Source organism: Cyclopterus lumpus, chromosome 17, assembly GCF_009769545.1.
Source record: "Cyclopterus lumpus isolate fCycLum1 chromosome 17, fCycLum1.pri, whole genome shotgun sequence".
Classification (NCBI taxonomy): Eukaryota; Metazoa; Chordata; class Actinopteri; order Perciformes; family Cyclopteridae; genus Cyclopterus; species Cyclopterus lumpus.
Genome location: NC_046982.1, coordinates 7,212,149 through 7,229,486, shown reverse-complemented (window position 1 = coordinate 7,229,486; position 17,338 = coordinate 7,212,149). Strand labels below are relative to the sequence as shown.

The window sequence follows — 17,338 nt, the reverse complement described above, 5'->3', positions numbered from 1 at the left end:
CTGACCACTTTTGGCTTTGTGTCTACCAATTAACTAATGTATAATGTCCACGTTCTTGTCTAGGTTACTCGTAAAGCTGAGTTCAGCTTGGGGAGCTCCCTGACATCTAACCTCAAAGGCTTTAGTCTGGCCAATGACGTCACTGTCTCCCTCGGATTTAAGAGCACAGAGGACCAGGGTGTCATTCTGCAGGGCCAACAGACGGTCAGTCTGATGTTTTGATTATTGTGACTTTATGAGGTTGGAGTTGATTGAGACAACAGTAAAAACTTGGTCAGATTGTTAAACCTTTTTCTTTCTGTTTTCCAGGGTCATAAGATTGATCTTGTGTTGGAAAATGGCCATGTGATTCTCCATTTCAGCAAGATCTGGAAATCAAATGAACAATATAACGATGGCCAGTGGCATTATTTGACTGTAACCAGAAGAGGTGAAAGGTATGAAAAAGGCAGCGGTTGTTTTATATTCAAACATAAAATAAATCATTTCGATAGCCATACATATATGTGACAATGTTGTGACAACCATACACATTAGTCTGGGTTGGTGGGATTTAAGCCGATATATGGGCTCAGTGTCACACACAAAATGAATGAACATTGACAGTGAAAGTAAACACCTGTAAACTGCAATGCAAAAGAAAATTAACTAACTCTAAATAAATACTATGATGATTTTTTTCCCCCCCCCAACAGTGTCAAGGTGGTTATTGATGACCAAGACACGGGTCGTGAGCTGGGTGACAGCAAAGCCGCACCTAGCACAGGAGACATCTTTGCCCTGGGAAAAAACACGTTCAAGGGCTGCATCGCCAACCTCTACACGAGACGGTAATGTTTCCTTACTTGGAGTTGCATAGCTGCATCATTCTTGAAATACCTCACAATTTGTGTACAACTATATATATATATATATATGTATATATATTCTGTTATTTTTTCTGTTTGCAGGCCAGACAATATGTACAGGCCTGCAGACTTCAGCACCTTCCAGACTTCTGGAGATGTCTTGCTGGATGTGTGTACTGCTGACACTCTTCCTCAACTGATGCTGGACCGCGCCTTTAAGAAGGTGAGTGTTTGTTTATTGTTGCTGTCAACGAGTGAAAAAGATGACATTTGAATGAAATAATCAAAGCTTCTCTTCAAAGCTGACCAACTTGGTTCTCTTTCATTTGAATTAAGTGGCATTATTGTCAACGACTAGATCAATCCATCTTATTTAAAGGTAAAACTAGCATGTGCATTATGAACATGGTGACTGTATGATTGATTTTCACTCACAAAGCACTAAGTCATACCCATCTTTATCTTTCCCTTTTTGTAACAGTTCATACCTTTTTGTAAAGGACACATTAATATTCACACAGTGCTTGTTGGATGTTGACATTGTTTACATTATATTTTGCTGCCTTATTTCCAGAGATGAAGAAGGAGGAGCCCTAAGAACTGCTGATGCTGACAAGAATCTAATATTGACATGAACAAACTGGCAGCTCGCACCACAATGTTCTTACGCAGAAGCTCATGCCTCTGCAGTGTACTTAAATAAAGAGTTGCATGGACATTCCCATTAATCAGAATAATTATTAAATGTACTGTATCTCTGTCTATTCTATTTAAATATCAAGTAATTACAAACAAAAACTTGTGAATAACAAGCTTGAAATCATCTCATGTCTCTTCTTTCATTCATGTAACTCAGTGAGGGATCACTTTCTATCATTCATTCACACGCATGTGCCCTCTTACACACAACGGTCAGAGCTCACAAACAATTAATATACATTGTAACTTCATCATCGCAGTTTATGTCCAATAAACAGGATCTGGGTGTCAGTTTCTCACCCTTCTCTGGCTCATGACCCGGTTTTACTTCACAGAATTCATGACAATGATGATTGTGACACACTTTAATATTCTACTTTAATTGACCAAATATATTTAAAACAATGAGTGCATATCAAATGGAAAGCCTTGCTGTTGTGGGCCAGTGAAGCCCTGTGAGATTTTATTCCATAAATAAACTAATTAACAACCAAAACACAATGTGTCAGTGTACCACCTCTTGAAAATGAATGCGATCCCAGCAATAAGGTTGAGAATCTACATTTTAATAAACGACGTAGCCAGTGGGAAGTCAGGAGGCTTTTCCTGAGACACAATGTTGTTTTTTCACAGCTAAGCTAGACCTCACGATGAAATATGCGAGGCCTAGAGGAGCTTACTATGTTCAGACACATTATCAAAGCATGATTACATCATTTCTTCAAATCTCTGTGGATCTTGCATGCCCACCATAATCCACTAAGCTCTATTCTTTTGATTTGAAGCTTGTGATTAACAGAGGCCATATCATATATAACGCAAGCCATTCTCCAACGGCCACTGACCCACAATAGATAATAATGGATTCTCAGCTGCTGCATGAGTTCAAAGAAGTGAAAGAAATCCGTGAACACCGCAGTCTGGACTAAATAGATCAATTTAACCAAAGGAGAACCGAGAGGCAAAATACAGAAATTGCTGTAAAATTGAGTTAAGATTCGTATCATGTTACACATGGTCAACAAGGTGTGGAAGAGCATCTTTGGGGTCTCTCATCCATCACTGGTGTTTTCCGTTTTATCGGGACTAAAGGAGCCATTTCAAAAAGGTCTTTGAGTCTATTTACAGTTTAACCATCTCTGCAACTCTATTACAATGTCATTCCTGTTGAAATCACTCATAATTCCTAACCATCCGAACACACCTCTTAGCAGCTCAACGTGACAGTAAAAACCTCGATGTAGCCAAAATAAAGCATCTTATGTGTACTTTTATAGTCGTAATTACAAAATCCACACTGACTCACCAGTAATCATAACGACTAACTACATGAGGGATGACATCATTACCACCAGGCTGTACTTGGCTATTTGTCTAAACTAGTGAATGCTGGTTGTTAACTATCTTTGGAATCCGATCTGCATTTCAATATATTTCAGATATTTAATGTAGAGTAAATCAACAGAAATTGCATCTCCAATAATCTACGTAAAAAAAAGCAAAACACATTCTCTGGCTTTGCAATCAGGATTGCTTGCTGGTGTTTCTCATTCTTCTATGAGAGTAAACTGAATATATTTGGGTTTTGGTTCTGCCGAAAGACAATTCTTTTACATTTTATTTTAGTCGATCAATCTATCAAATGATTCACAGAAGAATCGATGGTGAAGATAACTGGCTTTGTTCATTCATCAGTGAACAACATGTCCTCAGTGTTCTCACCTGCACACAAGAGATTGTCGGTTTGCGGAGCCCCAATTTGATAAAGTATATGTTGTACTTTATATATATATATTAACTATGATTATAGCCATTCTTACCACTCTATATTGTTTTATGCCCCCCGCTTCTGGAGCCCCTTTGGAGACATCCCCGAAGACGAGCGAGCAAACCGTGACTTGAGGGCCAACTTCGTACATTGTGCTGAGTGTCTCTTTTGTTTGTTTGTTGCTCTTTTAGGATGTTGTGATGCAGGCGACCAATGAGACTCTATCAACATGTGCATTGCCTGCCTTGATTCAAAATGCTTATCGCATGGGTGGCCCTGTCAGCGGCCTGAGCTACAGCCTCCCACTGCAGGTCCTGCGGCCCAGGCGAGTACATGCATGCATGCTTTTCTAAATGAAGTGTGCTCGGCTGAGTCTGCCATCTCAAGAACTGTGCTGTGAGTTGTATCAGAGCCAACAAACACTGAAGGTGGTGTCCTTCTTTCTTAATCCTTGCCAGGCCCCACTTTTCGTTGGATGTCAGGACTCGAGCTCTTGAAGGCCTCCTGTTCTTTGCGGCTACCAGAGGAGGGCGCTCTCATCTCGTTTTATACATATCCAAGGGCCGGATCAGACTGTCTGTGGGCAAACAGAAGGAGATCTTCAACAGGGAGAAGTACAACGATGGGAAGTGGCACTCGGTCAGTGGACTCACACGCTCTGAATCACATGTTTTGTCATAATGCTACGATGGAATCACTCAATCCCCTTCAAGAGCAAAGCTAAATATTCTGTCAATGTTGTTGTGTATGGTGAATATGTTGCCTGCAGGTCATTTTCAGTTTGGAGAAGAAGACATTTCGATTGGTTGTCGATGGGATCAGAGCCCAGGACGGTCTTCTGACAAATGCTGAGTTGACATCCATGCAGCAATTTGTGTCGCCTGTGTACCTGGGCAGTGCCCCAGAGTCCCTTCACAGGGAGCTGAAGGTCAAACTTTTTTATATTTTTTAATAAAGCACTTCCTGGCAAATTCACACAGACAAACAAATTGTTCACACATTTAAATACCTCTATATTGTTGTTTGTTTTACTTTTAGTTGAAGGCCCTTCCCAAGCAAAGTGTGTCCGGCTGTATCCGCAATTTTAAAATGAATGGAGCACCGATGTCAAATCCGACCACGAACCACGGTGCTGGCCCCTGCTTCGAGGGACAGACGCAGAGAGGGGCCTATTTCTCAGGGAATGGAGCACATGTCATTCTCAGTGAGTCCATCTCTCTGATAACAATCGGATAATCCAACGACTATAATGATCTCTATCAGCTACTGTTGGCCATTGGTAGGAATTGCAACCGCATCCAGACAATTTTACTCCTCCGATACAAGTCAATGACGCAAAATGCTGATAAAACGTCTCGTACAGACATATCCATATCTAAGACAGACAGAGCGGGGTTTCCTTAAAAAAAGGCACCTATCTTTAAGAAGAGGGATGTAGGTGATCGTATGCAACATTTGAAGGTTATTCCATTGAGCAATACATTATGAATATAGATATATAAGTGTATAAATATTTCTCACAGACATATTGTACAGATAACTTCATAACTATACGCTTTAGTTGGTAACCTGACAGGGTCTATGTATTTAAAGGTGATACTGTTTATATGTATAAGTTGTGGAAAATAAACACAGAATCGAAAAACTATCAGAGGTTTATTTAGCCCAAGTAATGTATTTATGAAATATGTATTGTACATATTTGCACCTTTTAATTAATATCTAGTGCGTATGTAATATACGCACTAGATATTGATTGGATTGATTAATTAAAGAACCCTCACTCCTTGTTCTCTATAATTACTATTCAATAGCTCTTTTTAAAGAGACTTCAGTGGAAATTTGTTCCAAATCAGTTCCTTCAAAGAAACTATGAGACCCGTGAGAAAGAGTCTCCATTGTATGTCACTTTCATGGCTGTCTCCTCATTATTTTTGATACTTGCGACCGAAATTATGACACATATATTACAACTCTCGCAATGACAACCATGACAATACCTGTTTTGTATTTCAGATGACTCCTTCATCGTGGGCTCCAGCTTTGAGCTGCTGTTTAATATTCGTCCGCGTAGCCCGACTGGACTCCTGCTCCATGTTGGTGATTCCAGTTGGAACCAATATGGGCCCGCAATGGGCCACTACCTCACTGTCTACATGCTCAGAGGAGAGGTGAGGCCTGACAGGCAGTTCAAAGACACCCGTAACCCAAACATAATAGTTTTTGGAAAGCAGCGACTCAGTGGAACTGGGTCTGGATTGATACAACACATCTCAAACTGTCTGTCTGTGTTTCGGGGACTTCAGCATTACAGAGCAGATCTTACATTTAACGTAGACTGTGAAGGTATCTTTTACTTAGCGTGTGTTCCCTATCCATGTGACTGAAAGCCCTGTGTTTGAACGTGCTCCCATGTACAGGTCGTGGCACAAGCAAACAACGGCAAAGGGGAGTTCAGGGTGTCGGTGAAGCCAAAGGTTTCTTTATGCGATGGAATGTTCCACAAGATTTCAGGTAAAATGCACAAAGTCACTTCATTCACGGCAAACAGGAACTGCGGTTAGAACTTATTCAGGACACTGATATAAATCGTCTATCTGCATTAAGTCGCTGTCCATGTGTCTTCTAGTAATCAAGAGGAAGAATGTTGTGCAACTGCACGTGGACACAATGGACCATTACAAGATCGGACCACCTTCGTCCACTGTATCTTTGACCAAAGACTCGTTGTATGTGGGTGGCATTCCCGGTGAGAATGAATTTGTTAATCCGAGAGTTAATCTAGTGGTTGTTAAATTCATACGCACATGCATTCTCACGTATTCAACCCCGTGCACCCTTTCTGCCGCAGAGATGGCAATGCAACAGGCGCTCCCCGTCACGTCGTCCTTCGTGGGATGCATCCAGGACATGAGGATCAACGGTGACTCAGTGTCCTTCGACAGGCCGTCTGGTGTGTTCGGTCCGGTCAACCTCAAAGAGTGTCCGGGCTGAGCGCCTCGTCGCATCTTCACCAAACCAACCTTGGGACCACGTCCACCGCCAACCTTGTGCAATCTGATACCAAGACAGCGAATGTGTTTGTGTGTGAGAATGGGGATTTTATGAGGTGTGCAATTCAGTGTGTGTGTGCGTGTGTCTGTCTGTGTGTAAAATAGAGATATGAGCAGCAGCTTACAGGTTCATAATATTTGCTGGTCGGTTAAACATTTCTGTATTTATTTTGTGGTATAAATCATGTATCAGGGCACCACTTCACATATTTTAACAGTTGTTTTTTTTAAGTCTCATGTGTTGGTCCATTTGATTTTCTGTCGACAATCAAATGCTTCTGAACTGGCTTGTGATTGGTCAGGGCTGCAGCAGGATCAACCCAGCACTCTAGGAAAACAAAGGAGGCCTTTTTGATGGTGCTTTAATGGAGATCAACATTGTTAGTTTGATCTTTCTTTTTTTGTTTGTTTTGTTTCTTTGTTGGAAAGTTTATACAAGAATAATTACGTTTACACCCGCTGCGATCAATTTAGTGACATTTCAGGGGCTGTTTTATTTACATATCCACATGCCAGCATTTAAAATTATGTATTTGAACTGGTCAATAGTCGTGGAAAGCGCATGTTTTTTCACCATACATGAGTTTTCTGTTGTTCTGAATTAATTCTCAATTTTGCATTCCTTTTCCATGCATGAGGGTGTAATGTCAGTGACACAAGAAATCAGCATGAAGTTTGTGGAGCATTGTCTATGAGTTGAAAACAACTTAGACTGGCTTCTAATACGTCTCACAAGTCATATTTGGGACCATTTAGTCCATATTTCCATAATATTGATTGTAATAATACCAAAACATAAACATGTATTTTATGTATTTAAACTCCCCAGCAAATGTTTACTTACCTGCTTTGTACATTTGTGGAAAAATGTGTGACAAATGAAAAAAATATGCATGATGATTGGACATAATGATTTTGAGATGCATTCCTGTCTTGTGACCACTAATTTGTAAGCTAATTTGTAATTAATGTTCTTTATAAATACTTCTCAGTGCCATAAGTATTTCTTGAAAAATATATTTTGTCATTGCATTGTTTTTAGACATCTGGGGATTCATTCTTGACGTCTCATTTTGTTATATGCCTGTTGCCTCAACTCCTATCTCCTTGTGTCGCTTCCTTGCCTCCTCCGCTTGTGTCTCAGGTGGGAGGGACTAAGATGCTGAGGGGAGGAGGTTAGGAAAGGAAACGAGGATGTACATACTGAGACATGAGAAGAGCCCACAATCTGAACACAATAGACATGTTAACTTGGTAACAGGCAACAGCTATCAAAATAAAGTATGGGATAAAGTAGGGCCGAAAGCGTGCAGCATAAATACATACAGTGAGCCAATATGTTGTTCGGTCCCGTCTAAAGGGAATAAAGGTATCCATCCCTTAAAGGTCCAATATATTTGATTGCACCAGTGGAAGCTTTGTGGATGCTGTCATGAATAATATAACACTACCCTAAAATACATATTTTTGTACGTGTCCATTATAAAGTACACCACATATATGTATGTTGTCATCAGTGATCCTTCAACATTGACATTTGTCATAATGATGATACCCTGTGCTCCACTGCCACTGAGAGATGACACTTGTAGAGATGCTAATTAACAACCTGTATTCTCACCATAATGTAATCAGATCAAGAAGAGTTTAAAGTATGCGTTTATTCTGCTCTAAGTATGTTTTGAAAAGTGTGTTCAATAAATCGAGTGATAATACACTGACAGCAGCAAGATGTTCTAGCAGGGTTGTTATCCTTGTAGTGATGGATTGTTTGTTTATAGATTGAAACGTTTCCTCATCCTGTGAAATGTCGAGGACACTTAAGACCCGACAAAAGCGCACAAACAAGAGACATTTAATTATTTGACTGCTTAAAGATGCCGGAGAATATCAAACAGGAGCACGTGACATATCCACAGCCCCCCTCCCCATCGATTAACTCGCGCTTTTCTCCTCTTTGAAAGCCCCATCGCGGGTTGATTACAGCTATTAGTCGCGCCCGGTGTCTGGAAAGCCGATAATTCCGATAGCGCGTAAAGGCAGCACGTTTCCTGACAGGAACACACCGACCGCCCCGGTTCAGACGGCAGAATACCGAACAACCCGCGACACAGCAGCTGGGTGAACGGCTAGCACGCATGCACACGCGCCGACGCGCGCGCATTAGCTGCCAGTCATTTGGACCTGTCCGCTTGTCAGTCTCCTCGTGCCACAATGTGAACAGGACTGCCTCTGCCCACAACTGTGCCTCTGGCTGCAAGTAGACTCGCGAGACGAGCCTCCTCCCTCCTCCCTCCTTCCTCCTTCCTCCTTCACCCCCACCCTCCTCAGCCGGCTCTTCTTCAACGGTATCGCGTAACTATCTCAATGGCGGACCCAACGGAACCAGCACCGGGGAGCGTGGTGGCAGCAGCAGCAGCCGCGGCGGCGGAGGAGACGGAGGACGTCAACGACGCTGCGATGGCACTGAAAGGAATCAATATGCTCCTCAACAATGGATTCAAGGAGAGCGACGAGCTCTTCAGGTTGTACAGGTCTGTGAGCGGTTCGAGACAACGAGCGTCTGGGAAACAATTCAGTGGTCCAGACTTAGTTAAATAGGATATATAGTAGTAGGGGGGTTGTTACTAATGTTACTAATGTTAAGCTATGGTGTCTAAACTCCTGTGGTCAACCAGCCCAAGAGGGAGACGGGGAACACGTGTGTTCCCTTCAGGACGGTCTTTGCTTAGCTTTGCAAAACAAAACAGAAAACCCCAACATCCTCGTCTGGTGGAGCACCATATGATCGGGTCACAAGCTCATTTAAATACCCTGGGCACATCATGCACCACGCCCCAGAGTGCATGACTCCTGAAGCTCAGTTCAGATATTATTGACTTTATTCTAATCGTGCTCCTTTTTTAATTATGTGGTGACAGGTGCGTCAAGGACCGGTTCCCTCAATCCGTGTGAAAATATTCACATTAGTTTTCCTCTGCTACATTTTTTTTTTTCTCACACATAATTCATAGTTGTAATCCCCCTCATGGTTGTTGTTGTTGTGAATTAACTTTATTCAAATAAAACAGGGAAGAAGTGATGTGGTTAGCTGTTATTGTATTCCGCCTGCTGAGGGTCACAAGGCCACATATCTTTGTGCAAAAAGGGGGTCGGCACACACGCGCGGCCATAGTTCAATTGCTGGTTGCAAGAGTTTGCATACATTGAGTCATGTTATCATGAACACTGATGCTCTCTGGGAAAAGGTTCCCTTTCAACTTATAGGGCAAACCCCGCGGGTCCTGACCCCTGGTGAAAGCTGAAATGTCACCTCCGCTAATTGCGTTCAGCCCGAGGTGTCATCCTGTTTTGATTTGCACAACAACAAAAAAAGATGGAGGGAAGTGAGATATGCATTGAACTGCGACTGATGAGGACTTACTGTATTAAACCAGCTTCCTGATGATGTTTTGATGAGTTTGTTATCTTGAACCTCAACTCGTTCATGTCTTCACAGTGAATCCATCCAGTGCTTGATGCATGAAACCGGCTTGACACCTTTTTGTCACTCCACCCATAATAATCTTCTGTTGGCATTTTGATCTCTTACCTGTTCTTCGACACACACACGCACACACACACACACACACACACACACACACACACACACACACACGTCTCACTCTGACATGTCACTGTTCTTCACCCTCTGTTTCAGGAACCACAGTCCTCTGATGAGTTTCGGGGCCAGTTTCGTGAGTTTTCTGGTGAGTTTAGAAGCAACATCCTTTTGCAGACAAAACGATATTGTAAAGTCCACTTTAAAAAAAGCACTTCTGTTTTTTACAATAAGGTTCAAGGAATTACCTTCATGTTTGACCTTTTTATGTTCCTGGCAAAACAAAATCGAGGTTTGACAATCAATTGATTCCTTTTCAAGAAGTGGATTGAAACCCAAGAGGAAGTTGTCATTCAAATCAACTGGGAGTGCCACCCCTCCCAAATAAACTACTAAACACTAAATGGTCAGAGATGATCGTTTAAGTGTGATATACAGTTGACATATCAATCGTACACCATACTGAAGCTGCCGGGATCCAATAGTCGATCAAACCTTTGTTCCCTCCCACTTAGAGGAGTGCTCGCTGCTACCTTCAGTGTCATCTGAAAGCGCAGGACAAGCGCTATGTGAGATTGACTTGAAGAAAGATGTACATGCAAAGGACAATCTCCATCAATCGTTTATCATCTTCCATTTATTTGAACAGTGTAAAACACATAAGACCACCTAACATGTTTGAGATCCCTCGGCACAGGAAACGGACAAGAAAACCATAACAATTAAAACATAGAACGCACTCAGAGCGACAGGGCGATCCTTCACCTGGAGGGGAACTTGTTTCCTCTGTAATGTGTAGGTTTGAGCCTGGTTTGTGCTTATAAAATTAGAACCAATTAATAAACGTAGCAATTTAGAGATGTTACGACTTGTAATTTGATCACAATATATATATATATATATATATATATATATATATATATATATATATATTTTTAACTAAATGTACAATTCTGTTTTCTTATTCTGTCTTTAAGTGATGGATCAATAATGGAATTTGGATATGTTATTTATTAAATAGGATTTATTAATCATCATGTGATCACCTCTCTTTAATTTTAGAGATGTATGAGCGGTGTGGCCACCTAAAGAGTGAATTAGGGTTAAAAGAAAGTGAAATGTCCTATAAAATATAATAGTCTATCAGAGCTCCCCAAAATGGACAACACTGCCATCTGAATGTCAACTTATGTTCAGGGTCATATTAAGGTTCAAATGGTAATGTTAGTTTATGGGGAAGAGTATTTTGATTGTTATGTCTTAAACGCTGTGAACATTAGCCCTCAAATCTAAATATTAGTCCCTGGTAACTGGCAGTTTCTATTATAATCTTATTTGATCTGATTTGTTTGCCATAATTTCTAAGCAAGTAGGTGAGGATTCATCAATGAATTATTGCCATGATAGACTGCACACTTAAATCAGACTTCCACAGAGAGGAATATTGCTTCATTGAGTGAGTCTGTTTTCCCAGCTTGATCCTCACTGGTAATGTCCTGTTAAACTCCTGGCATATGATTCTGAATATTGTATTGCACTGATGTCAAAATATGGAAAATACCAAACCCCTACAAATTGTTTGTACTTTATGAAATCTGAAAAGTAAGAAAATTCTTTAGGGCCATTTGGTTTTGCTTTCTGGACTCCAGGATTAGACTAGGATTTGACTTGTGGATCACCAGCATTCATTTAGCTATAGTTGAATGTAAATAACGGGGGTTATTTATTTGGCTGCCTTTTTTGCAGAATGCCATTATGACTTTTGAAGAGGAGAAAATGCAGATGGCCTTTGAGGACCTCAAAGCCACAGAGAGACTGTGCGAGAGTGAGAACACTGGTGTCATTGAGACCATTAAAAACAAGTTCAAGAGGAACGTGAGTAACCTCTCCACCGCCTAATTTCACAGAATGTAGACGATGTATTTATAGAACGAAATGTAGTTTGCCTGGAAAAAGGAGCATTTTCAAGTTGGACCATAATGTCCAGGTTAGCGTTCCTGTTGCGTCAGTCTCTACAAGTGTGAGCTGTTTGTGTGGGCAGATGGACTCCCAGAGGTCCGGGGTGGCTGCAGTGGATCGGCTCCAGAGGCAGATCATCATCGCAGACTGCCAAGTTTACCTTGCAGTGTTGTCTTTCATCAAACAAGAGCTGTCATGTAAGGGACCCAGCATTAGCACAAGCGCATTTATTATTATAATTTTTTTTTCTTAAGGTCATTGCATAGCACGTTTCTCTAACCTCCGCTTCAATCTCCCGGCAGTGTACATCAAAGGAGGCTGGATCCTCCGCAAAGCCTGGAAAATGTACAACAAATGTTACAGCGACATCACGCACCTGCAGGAGGGCAGACGAAGACGAGCCTCTGAACAGAAGGCCGCGGCGCCTCCGCCGTCGCTGTCCTCCTCCGACACGTTCAGCCACGGCCGCTCCTCTTCGCCCGGGTCGAGCCCGTCCCTGAGAGCGGACGGCATCGGCCCCGAGGCCCTGGAGCGGCTGAAAGGCGCGGTCAGCTTCGGCTACGGCCTCTTCCACCTCTGCATCTCGATGGTGCCGCCGCACCTCCTGAAGATCGTCAATCTGCTGGGCTTCCCCGGCGACCGCCTCCAAGGCCTGTCGGCGCTCGCGTACGCCAGTGAAAGTAAGGACATGAAGGCGCCCTTAGCTACGTGAGTATGTGAGTGACTACATTTTGTGTATCTGTGTTTTAGCTGTAGCCTATTACGACTACTACTCATGTAGTCGTAAACAACGTGACAAAGTAATGGAAAATGAGTGCCTTCTTGTGTTCTTCCTTATTCCTTGATGTTTGTACTTAATCCCCTTTTTTAAAACCAAGAGTGGAAATGTGGTGTTGATTTATGTTGATTCATTTAACAATCAGAACATTACACTTTTTGCTATTTAGCTTTTGTTTGTGTCTCTATTTGTTTAACATGGTTAATGTCGCTTCATCAACCATTAAGACCAAAATCCATCCAAATTGTTCTAATTTCCTACCACATGGTGTCATCTTTACACTCATTACCGCCTCTGCCCTCCCCTCACAGCCTGGCCCTCCTGTGGTATCACACGGTAGTGCAGCCCTTCTTCGCCCTGGACGGCACGGACACGCAGGCCGGCCTGCTGGAAGCCAAGTCCATTCTTCAACAAAGGGAGGCCGTCTATCCAAACTCCTCCCTCTTCATGTTTTTCAAAGGCAGAGTCCAACGCCTCGAGGTGAATATATGTTGCATAATACACCGTATTGTATATCATGTTATGTGGCTCATTCTCCTGCCTTGAGAAAGCTCAGTATTGCCTCTCACTGTAAGTTCCTCTTTCTAGTGCCAGATCAGTAGTGCCTTGGCGTCCTTCCGCAATGCCTTAGACCTGGCCTCGGGCCAGCGGGAGATTCAGCATGTGTGTTTGTATGAAATAGGTACAGTTGTTTGTTCCCCTCTCACATTTCAATCCAGTTTGCTCAGGTCTGGTCCGCGTCATCATTTTCTGATTGTTGAACATTTTAGGTTGGTGCAGCATGATCGAACTGAACTACGGAGAAGCTTACAGGGCCTTCGAGCGACTGAAGACCGAGTCTCGCTGGTCCCAGTGCTACTACGCCTATTTGACTGGAGGTGCTAACAGTTTAAAAAAAAAAGAAAAAAGGAAGGCTTTAGGGACATTTCTTATGAGTTTGGCTCATCATCCATATTCTTTTTGGTTGTGTCTTGTAGTTTGCCAAGGAGCCACCGGTAATCTGGAGGGAGCTGTCACTGTTTTCAAGGAGGTGGAAAGCCTTTTCAAACGCAAGAACAATCAGATAGAGTTGTTCTCCATGAAGAGGGTGAGTATGTGTCCAGTTGATCTTCCGGGTTTTTTGTTCACATTATTGGTGAAGACACAGTGAGAATAAGTATATATGCACCTATTTGATCAGGCCGAGAAGCTACGGACACCCAGTCTCTCCAAAGAAGTCTGCGTCCTATCCGTGATTGAGATTCTTTACCTTTGGAAAGCTCTTCCCAACTGCTCTCCTGCCAAGCTTCGTGCAATGGCACAAGGTAGAACAAGTTTTCTTATTGGCAAACTAATTTATTTTTTGCAGTTTTCATTGGGAGTGGCGTAATTGTGTTTCTCTTGTTCTAGTCCTGCAGGGGATAGACGATGCCTCATGTGCCGGCCTGAAAAACCTGCTTCTTGGTGCAATAAACGGATGTCTTCAAAACACCGACAAAGCCATTCACGTATGTCAAATTAATAATAACGCAATGAGGAGTGGAATTATGAGGCATTGCAGGATGCACAGCGCTCACAAGTGTAGTTTGTAGGCTTGTTTCAGTTAAACGGTATGCTCTTCACATCTGATGACAGCTATAACTAATAACTAGTGTCCCCCGCCACTTTCGTTGCAGTTGTTCCAGCTGGCTGCAAGAGACGAGGTTGGTCGTCTGAGCAACTCTTATGTGGAACCCTACTCCTGCTATGAACTGGGGTGTGTGCTGCTGAACAACCCAGAGGCAAGTGTGTGTGTGTGTGTGTGTGTGTGAGAGATGGTCACAGATACTGTTTCCCTTATTGGAGATGGTGGAAAAGTCACATCAATATTTTATTGTTTTCTTTCCAGTCTGCAGAGAAGGGCAGGATGCTGATGCTTCAGGCGAAGGTACAGTTGGTTTCTTAATTGTGTGGCTGTTCGTGCTCTCCGCTTTCTAGAGATGTGCGCTGGTTATCATTTGCTTATTGATTGTGAATTCACAAAGTAGTTGGGAGCAAGTTCCATGACCATGTCTCATCTTCGCCCTCAGTCTTAGTTTTTGACCAATGTCTTTTAATGCTTTTAGGACGTGCGTGCAGATCAATACACTCACTGCCTAATCAGATATAATCCCATATCCAATAAAGGAAAGGAAAGCCAAATGAATTGTTCCCTATGAAGTCAGGGGAAGTTAGTATAGTGGGTCACAACTGGGCGCTGAACTGGAGTTAGAGAGGGTTGAATAGCAGCCAACAACCTCCATTGGCCATGAATGTAGACTGGATTTGTGTCCATGCAAAACGGAGGCTCGTCTTCCCCCGCTCGGTCACCACATCATGACGCACTGACCGAGGGATTCTCCCGGGGAAGGAAATGTCCTCGGCAGTCCTGAGAGCGTGCGAACATGTCCGCCTTCACAACGAGCGACGCTCATCTGCAGGGAAAAAGCACAGCCGACGTTCGCCGCTCTCAGGGAAACAATGAGAGTGGCGAGCTGCGGCTGTCGGGTTCCTGTCGCTGCGGTCAACTGGACTTCGGCTGTCATGCTGCCCCATGACAAACCCAGGGGTCCTCTGTGCCCTCCTGAGACCTCCCCGCTGCTCTGTTGGTTTTGCATTGTCTAACCTCGGCATGGACTTGTGACTAAGCAAAGCAGGTCCCACCCCCACTGAGCTGACAGAATGGTATGCTCCACGGAGAGGGCTGAGCACAGGAAGTCCTAATGAAACATTGTGACAAAACCGACTTGTGGCCACATGGCCCGTGGTGCACCGAGTGCAGCCTCAGCCACCCGAATTGCGTTGTGTTTAGTGCGACAGCCGTGATGTCGGTGGGACGGGCTGCTGACATTAGGTTTGTTCGAGATGAGCCCGTCCTGAGTGAATCGATCACCGGCGATCGGCACGCCGGTTAGATTTGTGTCCGACCTGATCCCGACTTGCTCTGACGTCATGCACACGTGGTCAATGATGATCTCACGAGAGCGAGGAGGCCACAGATTTTAGAGCCAGGAGCCGCAGCAGCTCTCCACCGACTCCGTGGCCCAGTGCATGATGGGAAACGCCTGGCTGTCGCCACATCCGAGAGCCGATTGGCGCTTAGATTTGACAACCAACACCACGTGTTGGAGAACATTTTTTATGTGTAGTTTAACCTTGTGGTTTAATCTAAAAATATATATTGTGTGGTTGATGATGATGATAATAATAATAATAATGTAGCAAAGTGTTTCAAAGGATGCAGGTACATTTCTTCATAAATATAGGTTTACAAAGCATGAATAAATCCATATGGGATTTAAACTCCAAGTAGCCTACAGATCGCAACTAACAGGAAGTAACTTTTTCTGTGACTTCCTGCGTGTTCTTTGAAGGCAGCTGAAAATGGTCCGACTTGACCAGTTGTTTGTCAACGCCCCCTGATGATGATGATGATGATGATGATGATGATGATGACGCTGCTCTTGTCTCCTTTCCTGTTGCCAGACCACAGATCTCTCTCTCTGTGTCGTTGCTGTTAACAGCTGACTGTGCATTTCTTAGCAGATGCAGCAGCTCTTTATTGGGTACGCTATCATGCTGCTACATGGTTGGTCCCTCCAGAGTGCTGACTGCAGAGCTTGTTGGATGGATGGAGCACAAATCCAATAACATTTAGCTTTTTATTATTTTTGTCTCATGCAGGAGGACTATGCCGGCTATGACTTTGAGAACAGGCTCCACGTTCGTATTCATTCAGCTCTCGCCTCGATGAGGGCTGCTGCAGCCCAGCCTTGACATTGTATCTGCACCTCAAAGGACTGGAAGAAGTGAATTAAAAAGAAAAAGCCACAATACCATTCAGGTCACCAGTGATACACTGTTTTCTCTATTTTAATTTATTTATTTGTTGGATTCAGAGCCAATACATTATAATATGTGTAATATACACATGGGAGTTACTGGAGGTATTTCACTTATCTGTTACTGTACTTATTAATACATTGGTCATTTATTGTTTACATGGTTAATTTCAAAACTAGATGCCAGTCAATTGATAAAAACATCAGTCATATTGCTTCCATAGAGGGTCTGATTTGGAGACTAGTCGGGTCAAGTAGAGTAAAGCACATATCCAGTAATTAATAACTCAGCGATCTTAGTGTTGGCTACCGACTTTGACATGTGATGTAAAGGCTTTGCTAATCCAAAGGCATGAGTGCTATTATTAAAATGTTTTTGTGTAGCCCCTATTTCTAAGCAGAATTGTTTTTATCGCACAGGTTTTAATAGATATAAACATGTTGTGAGCGGCCTAGACGCACAGTGCCACTCCAGGCTGTAAACTGGTTCTTATTTATATTGTTTTGTTCTAAGATAATAAAATGAATATAGTAAAACAGAATTTAGTTGTATCCACTTGATTAGGTGTTTATGATAAACACATTGTTCAAACGCAACACTGTCGATGCTAAAGGAGAACTTTGGTATTTTTCAACCTGCAACCGTTTAGTAAACCAGAAAAGTGTTTTTGCAGAACTGTCAGTGAAGATGACCTTTGACCTTTTTGGGATGTAAAATGTCATTGCCTCATTTTATTCAATTCGATATTCAAGTAGTGCGCACGGTGTGGCTGCTAAGGTCACGCTTTGAGAG

At 42.8% G+C, this 17,338-nt stretch overlaps 2 protein-coding genes across 2 annotated transcripts in view; both read left to right on the top strand.

Moving 5' to 3' along the window:
• LOC117746094 (laminin subunit alpha-3-like) overlaps window positions 1-8,015 on the top strand; it is a 50,741-nt gene extending 42,726 nt beyond the window's left edge. The window contains exons 66-77 of the mRNA XM_034554934.1: window positions 64-204; window positions 310-437; window positions 696-830; window positions 951-1,071; window positions 3,507-3,640; window positions 3,774-3,954; window positions 4,085-4,243; window positions 4,354-4,519; window positions 5,332-5,486; window positions 5,736-5,829; window positions 5,945-6,064; window positions 6,167-8,015. Coding sequence (XP_034410825.1) covers window positions 64-204; window positions 310-437; window positions 696-830; window positions 951-1,071; window positions 3,507-3,640; window positions 3,774-3,954; window positions 4,085-4,243; window positions 4,354-4,519; window positions 5,332-5,486; window positions 5,736-5,829; window positions 5,945-6,064; window positions 6,167-6,309 — 1,677 coding nt within the window. The 3' untranslated portion in view covers window positions 6,310-8,015. The remainder of the gene's footprint in view (window positions 1-63; window positions 205-309; window positions 438-695; window positions 831-950; window positions 1,072-3,506; window positions 3,641-3,773; window positions 3,955-4,084; window positions 4,244-4,353; window positions 4,520-5,331; window positions 5,487-5,735; window positions 5,830-5,944; window positions 6,065-6,166) is intronic.
• Window positions 8,016-8,703: 688 nt separating this feature from the next.
• On the top strand, window positions 8,704-17,084 carry LOC117747060 (tetratricopeptide repeat protein 39C-like). Its single transcript, XM_034556455.1, has 14 exons — window positions 8,704-8,902; window positions 10,069-10,117; window positions 11,716-11,844; window positions 12,011-12,125; window positions 12,231-12,636; window positions 13,018-13,186; window positions 13,295-13,388; window positions 13,477-13,584; window positions 13,684-13,793; window positions 13,887-14,010; window positions 14,096-14,193; window positions 14,362-14,466; window positions 14,574-14,612; window positions 16,388-17,084. Exons 1-14 carry the CDS (start codon window positions 8,736-8,738, stop codon window positions 16,478-16,480), a joined length of 1,806 nt encoding a protein of 601 aa, XP_034412346.1. The 5' UTR covers window positions 8,704-8,735; the 3' UTR covers window positions 16,481-17,084.
• Window positions 17,085-17,338: the final 254 nt, after the last annotated feature.

Excerpts from the sequence above, each read along its gene's own strand:
- LOC117747060 (XM_034556455.1), top strand. The coding sequence starts at position 8,736 with ATGGCGGACCCAACGGAACCAGCACCGGGGAGCGTGGTGGCAGCAGCA. Across the intron at positions 8,903-10,068 it reads GAGCTCTTCAGGTTGTACAG|GAACCACAGTCCTCTGATGA; the intron begins GTCTGTGAGCGG and ends CCTCTGTTTCAG. Across the intron at positions 14,194-14,361 it reads ACACCGACAAAGCCATTCAC|TTGTTCCAGCTGGCTGCAAG; the intron begins GTATGTCAAATT and ends CTTTCGTTGCAG.